Source organism: Dipodomys merriami, unplaced genomic scaffold (assembly GCF_024711535.1).
Source record: "Dipodomys merriami isolate MVZ:Mamm:240054 unplaced genomic scaffold, mDipMer1.0.p SCAF_5, whole genome shotgun sequence".
NCBI lineage: Eukaryota > Metazoa > Chordata > Mammalia > Rodentia > Heteromyidae > Dipodomys > Dipodomys merriami.
Genome location: NW_027206068.1, coordinates 25,718,668 through 25,734,319, shown reverse-complemented (window position 1 = coordinate 25,734,319; position 15,652 = coordinate 25,718,668). Strand labels below are relative to the sequence as shown.

General features: G+C 39.8%; 1 protein-coding gene across 1 annotated transcript in view; it reads left to right on the top strand.

The window, feature by feature from the left end:
* The window catches only part of Slc26a4 (solute carrier family 26 member 4), a 52,059-nt gene extending 36,639 nt beyond the window's left edge, over positions 1-15,420 (top strand). The window contains exons 13-20 of the mRNA XM_069996233.1: positions 2,129-2,198; positions 4,135-4,227; positions 5,370-5,465; positions 6,083-6,313; positions 8,236-8,290; positions 10,085-10,230; positions 13,029-13,112; positions 15,213-15,420. Coding sequence (XP_069852334.1) covers positions 2,129-2,198; positions 4,135-4,227; positions 5,370-5,465; positions 6,083-6,313; positions 8,236-8,290; positions 10,085-10,230; positions 13,029-13,112; positions 15,213-15,236 — 799 coding nt within the window. The 3' untranslated portion in view covers positions 15,237-15,420. The remainder of the gene's footprint in view (positions 1-2,128; positions 2,199-4,134; positions 4,228-5,369; positions 5,466-6,082; positions 6,314-8,235; positions 8,291-10,084; positions 10,231-13,028; positions 13,113-15,212) is intronic.
* The last annotated feature ends 232 nt before the right edge of the window (positions 15,421-15,652 follow it).

The following is a 15,652-nucleotide window of genomic DNA, read 5'->3' as shown; positions in this document are numbered from 1 at the left end:
TGAGTCATCTATTCTATAGGTAAGAAAATTTAAAATCAGAAATGCCTAGTAGGACTTTTCCTAAGCTCACACAGTTACTAATTGAGAGAGCTGAGATTTGAACCCAGATAGAGCTCTCTCCAAAATCCATGCACTTAGCTGCATGCTCCACTGCTGTGTTCTCCTTAGTCGTGTTAAGGATAAATGATATGTGGTTTGGACAAAGACTGAGTTTGCTTTGTGGCTTATTCTTTACATAAAGATGAAGTATATGAGGCCCTGGGTCTAAGGTTTAGGACAACTGCTAAAGATATTGGAGCTTGTTTACCTCGTTTGGAGCTAGTAACCTATTAATTTTGCAACCCAGAACAGAACTCTCAAAGAGCTGATTATAACCAAAATTCATTCAAATCTGCCAAATAGGGCATAATTCAATAACTCACCCAATTTTGTGAGGTAAATGTCATTAGTTTCTGTGCAGAGTAGGAGCAGCAAAGATGTGGGCTAAATAAAGGGAGCCTAGAAGCAAATTTCTGGAAGAGTTAGGTTTGTTTGACTCTGACAGGCTTTGATCATATGTCCCCCCTGAGGCTCTCTCCCTCCTCAGTTCTTCTCTTGTCTTTGTAGACCCTCCTCTATACCTGTTCATGAGGCATAAAGGAAGGAGAAGCCTGGAAAACCATCAATAGAGATGTCTTCATACTTCTCCCATTCACCAGCTAGCTCTCCTTGCATTCCCTCCCTACTCTAGCATGGTGGTGGCTACTTAAAAGAGTTGTGGCTTTCTGCCTCAGCACATCAGGTGCCCAGGGTTCAGAAAGTGCTCATGAGCTTCCAAAGTGCCCGGTTTTCTGTTAGAGAAATAACTCAGAAACTGATTTAGGAGAAGTGCCGATATGCCTTTGTCTCTATGCTTACTTACGTGAACCTGGTTGAGAAGGAAGGATAATTACTGTCTAGTAATAGCCAAAGATGTGGGTTGGATTGGTTGTCGCAATTTGACAAATAGTTGAAGGAAAGGACACAAGCAGATAGTAAAAGAAATGGAGTGCTTTCTTATAGGAGTCAAACAGGTTGAAAGGGAAAGTCACAGACCCCTCAGACCCCTTCACAGATACTTATGAGGCGTGAAAAGTGGGAGTTGAGGCAAAGTTTATTTGAAAGTAAGACAAGATGCCAGAAGAAGCTGCAGAAAAGCCTCTTAGCTATTGGCAGGTTGGTATAAACCCATAACCCAATTTCCTGCCGGAGAGTACTGCCTTATGCCATCTATGGGAATGTATTCATCTCTTTCTTGGGAGAGAAAGATGAGCTTATGGACTTTAAATGAAAAATCAGCACAATGCAGCAAGCCAAGGAAAACTTGGTGGCACATTTTAGCTCTTGGTTTGGTAACCAGGCTTTTAGCCAACAAAAATCAATATCCTCCACAGTATTTAATTTCCAGTAATTATAATGCTGATCCAGAGAGCACAATACTCAAAGGACCCCAAACAGATAGTCTTTCTTTAGGAGCTACATTTAGCATATGTCCCTAGTCACACTTGAAGAAACATGGAATTTATCTGATTGCATCAGGAACAGGAAATCAACAGTCTGGTTGACAGGAAGGGCTTATTTCTGGTCCTCCCAGGCTGCTATTTCTATAAAAAGAGGCTAATTTGATCACTCTCAGACTCTCCGAACTTCATCAGGAAGTTGCCATAAGTCACAAATAAATGCCAGGCACCAAAGACTTGTAGGTTAAAGACAGGCTGTAATGTCCACACTCAGCTTTCTTACTGGGCTAAACCTCAGTTTACTCACTAATAAAAACAGGGTTATGGTAGGGCTTTGATAAGATTTAACATGTGAGAAAGCTCTTTGCTTATCCTACAAATTGCTATGCACGTGAAAGTATGATGCTCATTATTTCTTTCAGCCATCAAAAGAGAGTCACAGTTAGTTCCTCCTGCTCCTCCAGTTCTGCACAAACATCAGCTGTTCATTTTGGAGTTAGATACAGGAAAATGTCATCTGCAATAAGACAGAGTCCAAACACCAGAATGATGGGCTCTTTAGTAGCTGCTATTCTTTTTTTTTTATATTTTAGTCCTAAAAGTGGTTGTTCCCCCAAAAGAATCCTGATATTAAATTTTTCTTCTTTCAGTCCTTCATGGAATAGCCTTGGCAGCATCCCTAGCACAGACATCTACAAAAGTACCAAGATTTACAAAAATGTAAGTGCGTTTGTCAGACATCTGCTGGACGAGATGAGGGCTTGCTAGACTAGAATTGGAGGGTCATGGATTTTTCTCTTAGCCTCTTAGGGAGAAAATAGGCAAGACTTCTGTTGGGAGAGTCCATGAGTCATGGGAGTGTCATGAGAACTTTTGATGCAAAAAGGACAATTATAAATGGATTGTATGACTTTTATCCATGCTAGTTAAATGCATTTTTATATAAAGTCATTAGAAGGGGGATTTAAAAACAATTGGCAATTCGATTATTTCCAGATATTCAATCAAAATCTTATTTCTCTGCTTGGGAATCCTTAACTTCTATGAATTGCCGGAATAACCGAAAGATTTTCTTCACTCAGTTCTAACAAGAGATTTTCAAGTTTTCTGTCACCAAAGCCTTATGTGATGTTTACCTTATTTTTTGAATTGAGAGAAATAATATATAATGAAGAAAATTGGAAACAAGAAACAAAGAAATTTACTATCCCACTGATGGGCTTATGTTCATTGGTCACAAGTAAAATTGATTAGTGACTCTGAGGGGAAATAAAGATGAAAGCAAAGGAGGTAAATTAAGAAAATTCAAATTTAGGGCTGGGAAGGTTTCTCAGTGGTAGAGCGCTTGCCTTGCATGCCTGAGGCCCTGGGTTTGATTCCTCAGCACCACATAAGCAAAAAGAAAAAAGCCGGAAGTGGCCCTGTGGCTCAAGTGGTAGAGCACTAGCCTTGAGCTGAAGAGCTGAGGGACAGCGCCCAGGCCCAGAGTTCAGGCCCCACGACTGAACCCCCCCCCCAAAAAAAAAGAGAAAAAGAAAATTCAAATTTAACAAAAAAAAATACACATTTTTAAATGGGCATAAGTACCACATATAATAAAATAAAAATAAATATAAATAAGTATATTTCTAGGTGAACCTTAGGGAACTGTAGTTTGATTTTAATTAAAAAAATACTGGACTCTGAGCTTGGAATTTCAGGAGCTGCTCCTCAAATTTAATTCCCACAATCTTTCTGTTATGTTGATCTAAGTACTATCAAGAGCTCAGAATGGCTAGGTGTGGTGGCTCAAACCTACAATCCTAGCTACAGAGGTTGCAGAGATGGGGAATTGTGGTTCCAAGGCTGTAGGGCATAGAAGTTTGCAAGACTCCATCTCAACCAATGGCTAACTATGGCAGCATGTGCCTGTTATTCCAGCTACAGGGAAAGCACAAAGGCTTGGTACAGGGGGTGCACACCTATCATCCCTAGGGGTACAGGGGACCACAAATAGAAGGACTGCAACCCAGAACATCCCAAGCATAAAGTTGAGGCCTTATCTTGATAATAACCACACAAGCAAGTGTCATAAAATTTTAGGTCCTAAAATCCTTTTTGGTCCCCTTGAATTGTTTCTCCTCTACTCTTCAGCAAAATCAACAGAGTCCATAGTGTGAACTGGGGACAAATTATAAATCATGGCACCATTATTGATCCTCACTTTTTTGGAAATCAGAAAGTTGAATAATTGCTTTCTAAGGCTCCCTAGCAAGACCTTCTATGGAACTGTGGAAAACTGAGGGTTGGCGGCCCCCTGCCTTAGGCCTGGGATGAAGTCCCTATTCTAAAGGAGGGAGGGGGGAAATGTAGGTGGAGGTGGGAGGGAAGGGATGGTAGGGGAAAAACAAAGGAGGAGGCAACAATGCTTGATAAGAAATGTACTCATTACCTTGCTTATGTGATTGTAACCCCTCTGTACAGTATTTTCACAATAAAAAACTTATTTCAAAAAAACACACAAAACAAAACAAAAAAATTTAATGGGGAATAAAAAAAGAAAGCTGTGCTGCCCAGATGCTCTGCAGCTGTGACCTGACTCCTTGCAGAACAGCGAGAAATTTAATCGAATATTTGAGACCTGAAATTGTCAAACCTTTTTTTTTCTTCATGTTAGATTGTAGAACCAGAAGGAGTAAAGATTCTTAGGTTTTCCAGCCCAATTTTTTATGGCAATGTGGACGGCTTCAAAAAATGTGTCAAATCTACAGTAAGTATTTTATCCCAAGAAATTTAGTTTCTATCTTTTGAAGTTTCATTCATCTACTTGTTGGACTTCAAGTGGGAATAAGATCTATCCTCATCTTCCTGCTAACATCTGCTAACATCTCTGCCTTCAGATAATTAGGGATTGAAAAAGAGAGACCGTAGACTGGGAATTTAACCCACATGGGAAGATCCAAGTAGCAATAACTGCCAGTTAAAAATGCTAGCGATGAATTTCAGTTCCAAAAATGTTGGATGGACCAAATGTGTTGAGCATTTCTATGGTGGATGGGCCAAGAAAGTGAGCAGTAGGGAGAGGGTTGGAGCTAGGGCCAAGTGAACTTACCTGCCAAGGGTGGACAGGAGGCTGCTTTGGGTTGGCTGGTCTTCCAGAAGCATGTGGAGGGAAGAATGTAGTGACTACAGGTCACCAGCAGGGGCAGATAAGAGAACCTGGGGCCTTTGGTAAGCCAGGCATTGGAGCTACAATTAATTGCACAGCACGGTAAGGGGCTGTTCTGCAAGTACTTTTATTTGCAAAAGGAAAACAAGTTTTGTTCATGAAATTTTGCTAACATAAATTGAGCTTAGTTTATTTTAAATCAGTTTTTTATTTTCATATTAGTTGTGCGAAGGGGTTTCCTTGAATTCACAGGAGAGAGAGAGAGAAATCCACATTAGCGGACAAACAGGATGTAAGGAAAGGGAACAGGTCAGGTGCTTGTGAGCTAGCTGAAGGGATAGAAGTGGGGGCACAGTTCTCTTCTGAGGGAAGGGGTGTCTGCTCTGTGGAGATATAGACATGGAATGTGGTCAGGGCTCGGCTACCCTGGAGACTTGGAGTTTGCCTCTGAATCCATGTTTTCTTATTAGTCCCAGGACAAATGTTCATAGATTTTACAATAGCTTTTGAGAAGCTAGGGAAATTTGGAAAACACAGATTAAGGTAGAAAGGGTTCCATTTTTCTGTGTTGGAGCCTTTAATTTGTTACAGTCTTCTTGATCTATTATCAGAGCTCACAATTTCTCTCATGGCAGGCTGTCTTAAGAAACAGGATCTTTGGGAAATAACTATTCAGTGAACAGTGGCCATTAGTGAACATTAGGAATCAGACATTTAAAGTAACTTGACATTTATTTTTAAAGGTTGGATTTGATGCCATTAGAGTATATAATAAGAGGCTGAAAGCTTTGAGGAGAATACAGAAACTCATCAAAAAAGGACAATTAAGGGCCACAAAGGTGAGTTGATATCTTCCTTTCCTCTTTATTTTCCTTTCTCAAATGAAAGCAGTTTGATGGTCTAAAATTAAACCTGTCCCCTTTACTATCCAGATGTGTACAGGAAGATGACATATGTTCATCAGAGAGCAGCTGAGCTATTCTTGTAGGCAAGAGGGAATGGATGGAATCAGCAGAGCTACCTGGAAACAGGGGGTGATTTTTTTCTGTATGACTAGCATCTGCATTATTTTTAAAAATCTTATTTTTACTGAAGGGAACACAATAAGTACAAATTCAGTGCCAGGAAACTAAAACAGAAGGCAGTAAGTTCATAAACTTTTAGAGGTATTAACTTTTGCTCAGATTCTCCTGCCAGTATATCTCATGGCAAAGTTCTACAACCATCTAGAAACTGAATTTCTTGGCTCTCTGTTCTTCCGTTTTTCTTCCTAGAGAACATCAAAGTTTGGACTGAGGTAAAACTCGTTCTTTAAAAGTTCATCCCCGTGACATATTTGCTTAGCAAAAAAAAAAAAAAAAAAGCACAAGTAGGACTTTTAAACAGTTTGAACAGAATGATTGAATGACACTTTGAATCATTGGCACTGAGAGCTGGCAGTGTCTTCTTTGTTTAGAATGGCATCATAAGTGATGTTGGGTCAACAAACAATGCTTTCGAGCCTGACGAAGACATTGAAGATCCAGAAGAACTTGAAATCCCTACCAAGGAAATTGAGATCCAAGTGGACTGGAACTCTGAGCTCCCAGTGAAAGTGAATGTCCCCAAAGTACCCATCCATAGCCTTGTGCTTGACTGCGGAGGTATATCTTTCCTGGATGTGGTTGGAGTGAAGTCATTGAGAATGGTAAGGTCCTGAGTTTTTTTTTGTTTGGACTACAAAGTTGGAGTTTTGGCAGCAGTAAAATGATATGAGGCACTCATTTGCAAAAGGGCCAGTGCACGGGTATTGGTGAATGCTATGCAGTAGAGTGTACTACATAGTAAGCTTTGGAGTAAGACTATGTGATATAAACTCTGGCTCCACTTTCTGGCAATGAGATCACACTGTGTAATCTTGCCTCAGTTTCTTCATTTGCAATAGAGGGGTGATCTACTCCACAGAGATTAAAGAAGCTGCTAAGTTTAAGTTTACAAGAGTATCTGACATATAGACATCCCTTAGCAACTATTGATACTATGTTTTATTTTTTCTGAGAATGTAAATGGAATGTGTAAAGAAGGGAAATGGGTAAAAGCATGTGTGTATTGTGTATTGTATCCTATCTGGTATATGAAACAATAGAAGACACCACCAGGAACTCGGTTGTCCTAGAAAAGCTGAGTGTTATGAAGAGGTTAGATAGAGCAGGAAACAGGTTGGGCATCTAGAAGTCAGGGTAAGAGTTGAGGGCATGCAGGATGGAAACATTGATGACATCAGAAGGCAGGTCAGCAGGTACAAGTTCTCCAGTGCCTTTGCCAGGCACAAGATACCCCTAAAGGAATAGCCATAGTTCTTACCTCTTGGGACCAAGCAGTCTAAAAAGAAAGGCAAACATTAAATAATCTTACAAATAACAACTTTAGTAGGTGCTTCCATGTAGACCTAAAATAGGGTGTTGCTGCAAATGTCAAATTTAGGTAAAGCTTCAGGTACATAGTCAGAACCTGGCAGAAAGGTAAGTCAGCTAAGGCATGGACAATCCGATGTAATAATTTGAAATGGACTCCTAACTATGATTTAGTGTGCTGGGGGCTCTTTGGTTATTTCTGCAAGGGTAGAAAATGACACTGAGGTGTGGGTGGCAAGTAGGTTAGGGTAGGGGAAGTACTTGCACTGGGAATAGTGTGAGAGCATGCTGAAAGCTTCCATTCTCTCAGAAGGTCTTGGTATTCACTCACTCAAGAACACAGTCTTCTTTGTTCATTTCACTCCAGGCTTTGCTCAAATCTGCTGTGTATTGTTTATTGGTCAGTGTTTAATGAATTACTTCTGGGAGAGAATTTCAACATATTTAATGCCAGAGTATTTCCCACACTTACATAGATGCTTGCAACTATTACAATGACTAGTACTGTCCATAGGTCTAGTGTCTTGACTTTTTAAAATTAAACTTTCAATGATCATTGTAGATGCACACAGAGTTGTGAGGAATATTAGGGAAATCCTATGCACCCTTTTCTCAGTGTCTCCCAATAATTGCATCTTGTAAAACTATAGCACACAGGTATAATCAGAATACTGCTGTCAATATATTAATAATAAAAATCTTCCTTGATGTTTAGGACAGTTATTACATTTTAAATATCCATTCAGACATAAAGTTATGCTTTTTATTCCAATAACTGGGGACTGTTTAAAAGCTCTGTACTCTTTTTTTTCCTTCCACAAAGATTTAGCATAGCTATTGAACATTAGAGCTCTCTCTCTTTCTTTCTCTCTCTTTTGTTCTCTCATTCTCTCTACCCCCTTCTCCTCTCTCTGCTGGGGTTTAAATATGTAGCTCCAGTTGACCTCAAACTCTCAGTCTTTTTCTCTCTGAGTGCTGGTAGTACAAGCATGAGGTGCTATGTTTGGCTGCCTTCTCTTGAGATAATCTTTTCATTTTTACATACACCATCAATATGGGTTGCAAACCTTTGGTTTTTCCCAATAACACACTTTCCTCAAAGTTGTGGTTCACCATGGAAGTGTTGATATTCCTTCTGAGCAAGCAATGGAATACAACTGAATTTTGGGCAGATAAAGATATTCCTTGTTACTAATTCTCCTTTGTTAATTTTTAGATTGTCAAAGAATTTCAAAGAATTGATGTGAACGTGTATTTTGCATTGCTTCAAGGTAAATGCATGTGTGTACCTGTCTATCTATAAGACTTTCCTCTGACCCTCTGCTCTGAGTTGGAATGTTGGGTACATGATATCTGAAGTCCTTAAAAAACTATTATGTATTATAGTAAACAATGGTGACTCACACATGTAATCCTAACTACGCAGGATGCTGAGATCTCAGGATCTCACTTTGAAGTCAGACCAGGCAGTAAAGCCTATGAAACTCTTATTTCCAATTAACCACCAAAAAAAAAAAAAAGCGCCAGAAGTAGAGCTGTGGCTCAAATGGTACAGCACTAGCCTTCAGCACAAAAGCTCAAAGACAGTATCCAGGCTCAGACCAGGGACCAGTACACACAAAAAAAGAATACATAAGTAAAGTTACCAGTTTAGCCACTTTTAAGTGTATCTAATACAGTAACATGAATCACATTCACAATCTGGTATAATTATCACTCACTATTTTCAATTTTTTTTATCACCACAAAGGACTCTCTACTGAGTAGACTGATTCCTGAGGAATTGTTTTTTGTAATATTGGGGTATGTTCTTGCTAGGCAAGTCCTCTACTACTTGAGCTACACCCCTAACTCTTTTTTAGTTATTTTTCACCTAGGAGTTCATGTTTTTTTGCCTGACGAACTTCACACCTCAATCCTCCAACTTAGGTCTTTCATGTAGCTGGGAGTACAATCATGAACCATCACGCCCAGTTTGTTTATTGAGATGGAGCCTCACTAACTTTTTTTTTTTTTTTTTTTTTGCAAAGGCTGGGGTTAAACCACAATCTTCCCAATTACTGCTTCCCAAGCAGCTGGGATTACAGACATCAGCCATTGTGCCTTGCACTGAGAGAATTTTTGAAATCAAAACGAATTTACCTTTCAATTTGTGTCACAGAGCTGGTAATGTCTCTCTAGTGGTGCAGGATCATTGGGGAAGAGGGGATTGTGGTAGAGAGAACAAAGCTGGCGATGAATTCAATGATTGGAATAGAAAAAATTCTCTATGTGTAGAGGAAAGTGCTGGTGCTCAGGCTAAATTCCCTAGAAGCAGATCACAAGTGACTGAAGGAGAAGAGCAGAAAATAACAGAAGAACTTGATTGAATGCAAGGTTTCAGAGGTCTAGCCTTCCATTCCTGATTGCACACAGAACTCTACAGCAGGAAGAACACCACAAGGAATCCCACCTTGGTTCCCACTATGGTCTGTCAATGGCCACAGGAGGGACATCAGGAGTGGGGGCGTGGGGAGCTTCACAGCCTCTTCAGGCCATGTAACTTCCACAGGTCAAAGAAAATTCTTCAGAGAAGAGCACAGCTATGACCATTAGCAGCCAGGCTCCCAGGGGCTGGGGAACCTGTACACTGGCTTGGTCTCATGCCCATGGTAGGGCAGCAAGGCCATCTACAAGCCATCATGGGAAAACCATTCCATATGCTACTGGAAAAGAAACCCAGGTAGTTTAGAGGAGGGTCACATCTTAGAAATGAGAAAAAGAATCAAAAGAAGGAACTACAAAAACTTCATATTGCTTGATGTTAGAGAAATACCTTTCCCTTCTCTCTTTTTTTTTTTGGGGGGGGGGTCCGGTCATGGGGCCTGAACTCTGGGCCTGGGCGCTGTCCCTCAGCTCTTCAGCTCAAGGCTAGCGCTCTACCACTTGAGCCACAGCACCACTTCCAGCTTTTTTCTTTTTGCTTATGTGGTGCTGAGGAATCGAACCCAGGGCCTCAGGCATGCAAGGCAAGCGTTCTACCACTGAACCACCTTCCTAGCCCCCCTTCTTTCTTTCTTTTGCAGATCATGTGATAGAAAAGATGGAGCAATGTGGTTTCTTTGATGATAACATTAGAAAGGATTCGTTCTTTTTGACGGTTCATGATGCTATACTCTATCTACAGAACCAGGTGAAATCCCAGGAGGGTCAAGATTCACTTCTAGATACGGTAAATAATTTCTAAATGGCAAAAGTTATACAATTCTAATATGAAACCTAGGCTGTTGGATTTCTGCAAAACTTCTCAGAGTTTGTCATCAGCAAAGTGAGAGTAAAACCACTTACTATGTGGGGAAAATATAGGGACTCAGCAAGACAATTCCAGGAAAACGCATCAGCATGTGTGGGTTTACCAATAATTTTTTTTTAAAGGCCATATTGTCTTTTTAGAAGAGAGCAATGAATCTTAGATTCTTCTGTGATTTGTGTATGGAAATGAAGCATATGTTTTGGCAACCTAAAAAAACCCTTGAATAATAAATATCTTAATAATAAACATCTTAATAAATATCATCAGGTCATAAGTGATCTTTGGATAAAAAGTAAGCTAATTTTGTGACCTAGGGTTGATTTTCTATAGGTCTTATTTATCCTATTCTCCAGTCAAATATCTAGAACAGAATACTCTGGTGAATCTGAGAAACTAAAACAAAATATGTACAAAAATAACAATAATAATGTTTTCAGTGACATTATATATATGAATTTTTTCTGATCTTTCTAAAATTAGGTTAAGTAGATCTTCATTATAGATTAGAAGCTGGTGTTTGAAGAAAATTAACTTAGAAACTGTATTTTCCACTTCTGTGTGGAGGCATCATTCTGAATGCTCTTGGAGAAGAGTGGTAGAAAAGAAAAAAATTCTAAACTCACTTTTTAAAAAAATATGTAAACTGCTCATCTTTAAAACACCCAACCCTTTTTCTAATTTAAAATATCTAGACCATAGATAAAACAAGGCAGGATCATATCTTTAAAAAAAAAACATGTTAAGAGTAAAACAAAACCAACATATAACATTTTTTTTCTTTTTTCTTTTTGGTTGGTTGTGGGGCTTGAACTCTGGGCCTGGGCGCTGTCCCTGAGCAATTCAGCTCAAGGCTAGTGCTCTACCACTTGCGCCACAGCCCCACTTTCGGTTTTCTCTTGTTTAATTGGAGATAAGGAGTCTCACTGATATTCCTGCCTTGGCTGGCTTTGAACCACGATCCTCAGATCTCAGCCTCCTAAGTAGCTAGGATTATAGGTATGAGCCACTGGTGCCTGGCTTAACATTCTTTTTCAACATTAAAACTTATTTTGCTTTTGGTGAACACCCATTCTAATCTAAAACCTTAGGCAGCTGTGTGCCAGTGGCTCACATCTGTAATCTTAGCTACTTAGAAGGCTGAGATCTGAAGACTGCAATTCCAGGCCAGCCCAGTAGAAAAGTTCCAGTGAGATTCTTAACTCCAATTAATTACTCAATTAATTACCATGGGTCAATGCAGCAGAGCATGAGCCTTGAGCAAAGGAGCACAGGGACAGTGCCCAGGTCCTGAGTTCAAGCCCCACAACCAACAAAATAAATAGGTAAATAAATAAATAAATGCTTAGACCATGAATGTTGCAAAACCCATTAACCAAGAGTGTACCCACTGTGTTAGACTCAACTGTATTTGTAATTAGGGAGGCATGTGAGTAATTGGGGTTTTTTTTTACCCTAAATATGTTAGCTGTAATATAAATGCATGCTTGCATTATATATTTTTGGATTCACTCATTCATTCATTCATTCATTCATTCATTCGTGGTCTGTGATATAAGAAACTACATACTTCCACATGTCTAGCACAAAGCCCTGTGCATGGTAGAAGAGTGCTTATTGATGGTCCACCTCACCTGTAGTACTTCCGTTTCTTTCAGAACAAGTCTCTGTGTTTTAAAGATAATGAGATGTAGTGATACAAACATCTCACAATCTCTGTATTCCACTAGCTCGGGTGCTATTCCATCACTGCAGTTATGCCTAATTTCTCTTTATGTGCTAAAATAAGAAAATAGATAACCTAATCCCTTACATAATTTCCACACTAGAAAGAAAACTAAATTCTTTGTGAGATGAAAAAATACAAACAAAAAGCCTCAAAATGTCATTGGTATACATCAGACTTGGTTTGGCAATGTCTTCCTCGTGTGTAAAATATGGCCAAATAGTTGTTGGTCTTCTCTGTGTAGAACATTTAACAATATTCTACCCTTAAAAATCAGAACTTTTTTCAGGTGCTGGTAGCTCACACCTAGTAAGTCAGGTGCCTGAGATCTGAGGATATTGATTTGAAGCCAGCCTGAGCAAGAAAGCCTGTGAGACTCTTCAATTAACTACCAAAAAATAGCCAGAAGTAGAGCTGTGGCTCAAGTGGTAGAGCACTAGCCCTACCCAAGGACAATGCCCACGCCGTGAGTTCAAGCTCAAGGACTGGCACCTGAAAAAAATGAGAACTTTCTCAAACAGCCAACCTGGTTTATAGACATTGGCTTCTAATTAATAATGCATTAATAAAATTAATTTCCATCCAATTCAAGTAGGAACTTTTTACTGTCCTCAGGCACAAGCCCTTTTCTGTGCAAGCACTGCATGCTCAATGCTGTACTAAGTGCTCTTAGCTGTCAAAGGCGAAGCACTGTTGACTGCTCAATTATTTAGGCAGAGGGGGGTGCCTTCTTAAGAGGTACACACTTCAGAGGTTGGGGAAGGTCGCTATAAAGGAGTTTAGATAGTGGAGAACTCTACCAGTTCACACTTGTATGTGAAAAATGGTACGGGAAAGGAAAAAGAATGAGAAATAGAATCCTCAGAAGAGGATTCTAAAGTCTATATATTATAAATGAGAAGCACCCGTAAAGTGTCAAATCATTTCCAGTGGAGTGTCAGGTGGATTGATGCTATTATATATCTAACAAATGCTGTGTGTTCTCTTTGTCAAGATCACACTTATTCAAGACTGTAAGGATCCTCTTGAATTAATGGAAACAGGGCTGACAGAGGAAGCACTTGATGTCCAGGATGAGGTAGGATCATTATTTTCTCTGAAGAAGTAATCTGAACTAAATCTTGAGTAAACGGACTAATAAAATGGTGAATGTGTCTGATTAAGGGCTATTCAGGGAAAATACAAAAACTCTTGAAAGGATGTCTTCCTAGGAAGCAAAAACAGAAAATAAGAAGTCTCCCTCAAATGCATTAAGGACTTAGGGAATTTTTGTCTTGGGCTTACAGAAAGCAGCACCTGGCAGCCAATGACACATTGGCCCTGATTTGATAACTCAATGTATAGTTTCTTGTTCTAGAGACCTAAGGCAATGGGATAAGGAAAAGGTGAATGTCTAACTCAGGCATTCCAAAAGCTTCAGGAATCGTACATCAGGAATGGGAACCTTAGGACCTTTCTTCATCTGACTGATAGTAGAGTATTAACAACATGCCTTCTACTAAAGGCTGACTGTTTCAGATGCCCTTGTGGTATCACACTACTCTTAGGAAACTTAACTGAATTTATAGTATTTGACTAACTGGACTTGTCTGGGAGTGATAGATCCAATTCCTTCTGCTCTTCCACATACACCATTAGCCAGCATCACACTGGCTAAGAAGAAGACACAAAACCCCAAAGATGGTTGGGCCAGTGTGGCTATTGCAACTATGACCTCTTTGATTTCACTGAGGTCTTTTCATAACGGTATCTCCCAAATGTACTTGCTGTGATTTCAGCTACATCAAAATCTTGGCCTCTATTAAACAGGGGTCAACTAAAGATGGGTATTTTCATGGCTTATCTAGGCTCCCCATTTATATTTATATTTACATAACTGGTTTACTCCCCAACCTAATGTTTGCCACAGGCAAATTTGAAAAGCATGTCTTCTCCAACTTTTCCTGGTCCTAGTAAATAGGCTGAAGAGATTACAACGTCTGCAGTCAAACCAGGCAGTAAGGCTGACAAGCAGAGAACTATAGAGGAAAGACAAAATCATAGGCCCTGCTTCTTAGCCCACTAGCTTAAGGTCTTGGAAAGATACAATTTAGCTAAGATGTCTTTCAGCATCAGTCATTATGACTCTGTGGATATAGAGCAACCTTAATTTGAATTGAAATTCAAATATCATCTAAATTGGAATGTTAGAAGCTGCTATATCCAGAGTATTTATTGGCACAAAAAGGGGACATTCAGAGCTGCTATGGACAATAAGTTAGCTTAGCACAGTGGTCTCAAGGTGAGCTTTGAACCCAGATAAACTTGGGGCCAAGTTATCTTTCTACTACTTCTGGCCATAGCTGAGGGCAAATAACTTATCCTGTCTTCACTCTGTTATCTGCATATGAAATAGAAAAAAATACCATAGAACTGTGAAAATTAAATAATGTGAAGTAATAAGTACAGTATGTTGAATTTAGTAGATGCTCAATGAATAGTAATTATAACTAGTATAGAAATCTGATTACATTCTAATAAAGATCAAAATTAAATCCTTATTTTTACCCTGACGATATATATTAAAGATGAGTACAACTGAGTAACCAACTGCGTAAAGACATATGTGTAAAAAGTATATCTGGTGTCATGCCTAAAATCCGAGCTACTCAGAAAGCTGAGATCTGAGGATCATTGTTTGACGCCAGCCTATGTGATTTTTTTTTAAGTTTTGTGTGTGTGTGTGTGTGTGTGTGTGTGTGTGTGTGTGTGTGTTTGGGTCCAGTCATGGGGCCTGAATGCTGGGCCTGGGCGCTATCCCTCAGCTCTTCAGCTCAAGGCTAGCGCTCTACCACTTGAGCCACAGCATCACTTCCGGCTTTTTTCTTTTTGCTTATGTGGTGCTGAGGAATCGAACCCAGGGCCTCAGGCATGCAAGGCAAGCACTCTACCACTGAGCCACCTTCCCAGCCCCCCCCCATGTGATTCTTATCTCTAACCACCAAAACCAAACAAACAAAAAACAAAAATCTCAAAACAAAAAGCCAGAAGTGGAGCTCAAGTGAAGCAAAAGTGGTAGAGCTCTAGTCTTGAGCAAAAAAGGTCAGGCCCTGAGTTCAAGTCACAGGACTGGGAAAAAAAAGTTAATATGAACCTAAGGAGACCTAAGGAGAATTAACTGTCTTCTTTGCCTCCACAGGCTATGCGTAGACTTGCCTCCTGAGAGTGGACTGAGGAGGTCGCTGTCAGCAAGGACTACAACACAAAACTTCCTATGTCATCCTATGCAGAGAATTTCTGCATCAACTATTTCTTTGGAATTGAACACCCATTCTTTTTCTGATACATTTAAAAAAATATTTGAGGTTTCTGAGCCTCTTAGCCATTAAATGAAGATTAAGGTCGTCTCTATGCTTTATTTATAAAACAAAAGCTTACCTCGATGTGTATGTTGTGTGAGAATGAGTCAGGTGAATCACCACATCCAGGACCTGCTGATTGTGTGGCATGCTGTCCACCCCTCCACACAAATGGGATCCCAGCTTACAGGGAATCAGTCCCGCTCTGATTGGGTGGAGTAAGTGTTCATCTAATAGCCTCTGTGGCCAGGTGGGCTAGGAAGTACTATCAAAAAAGAAA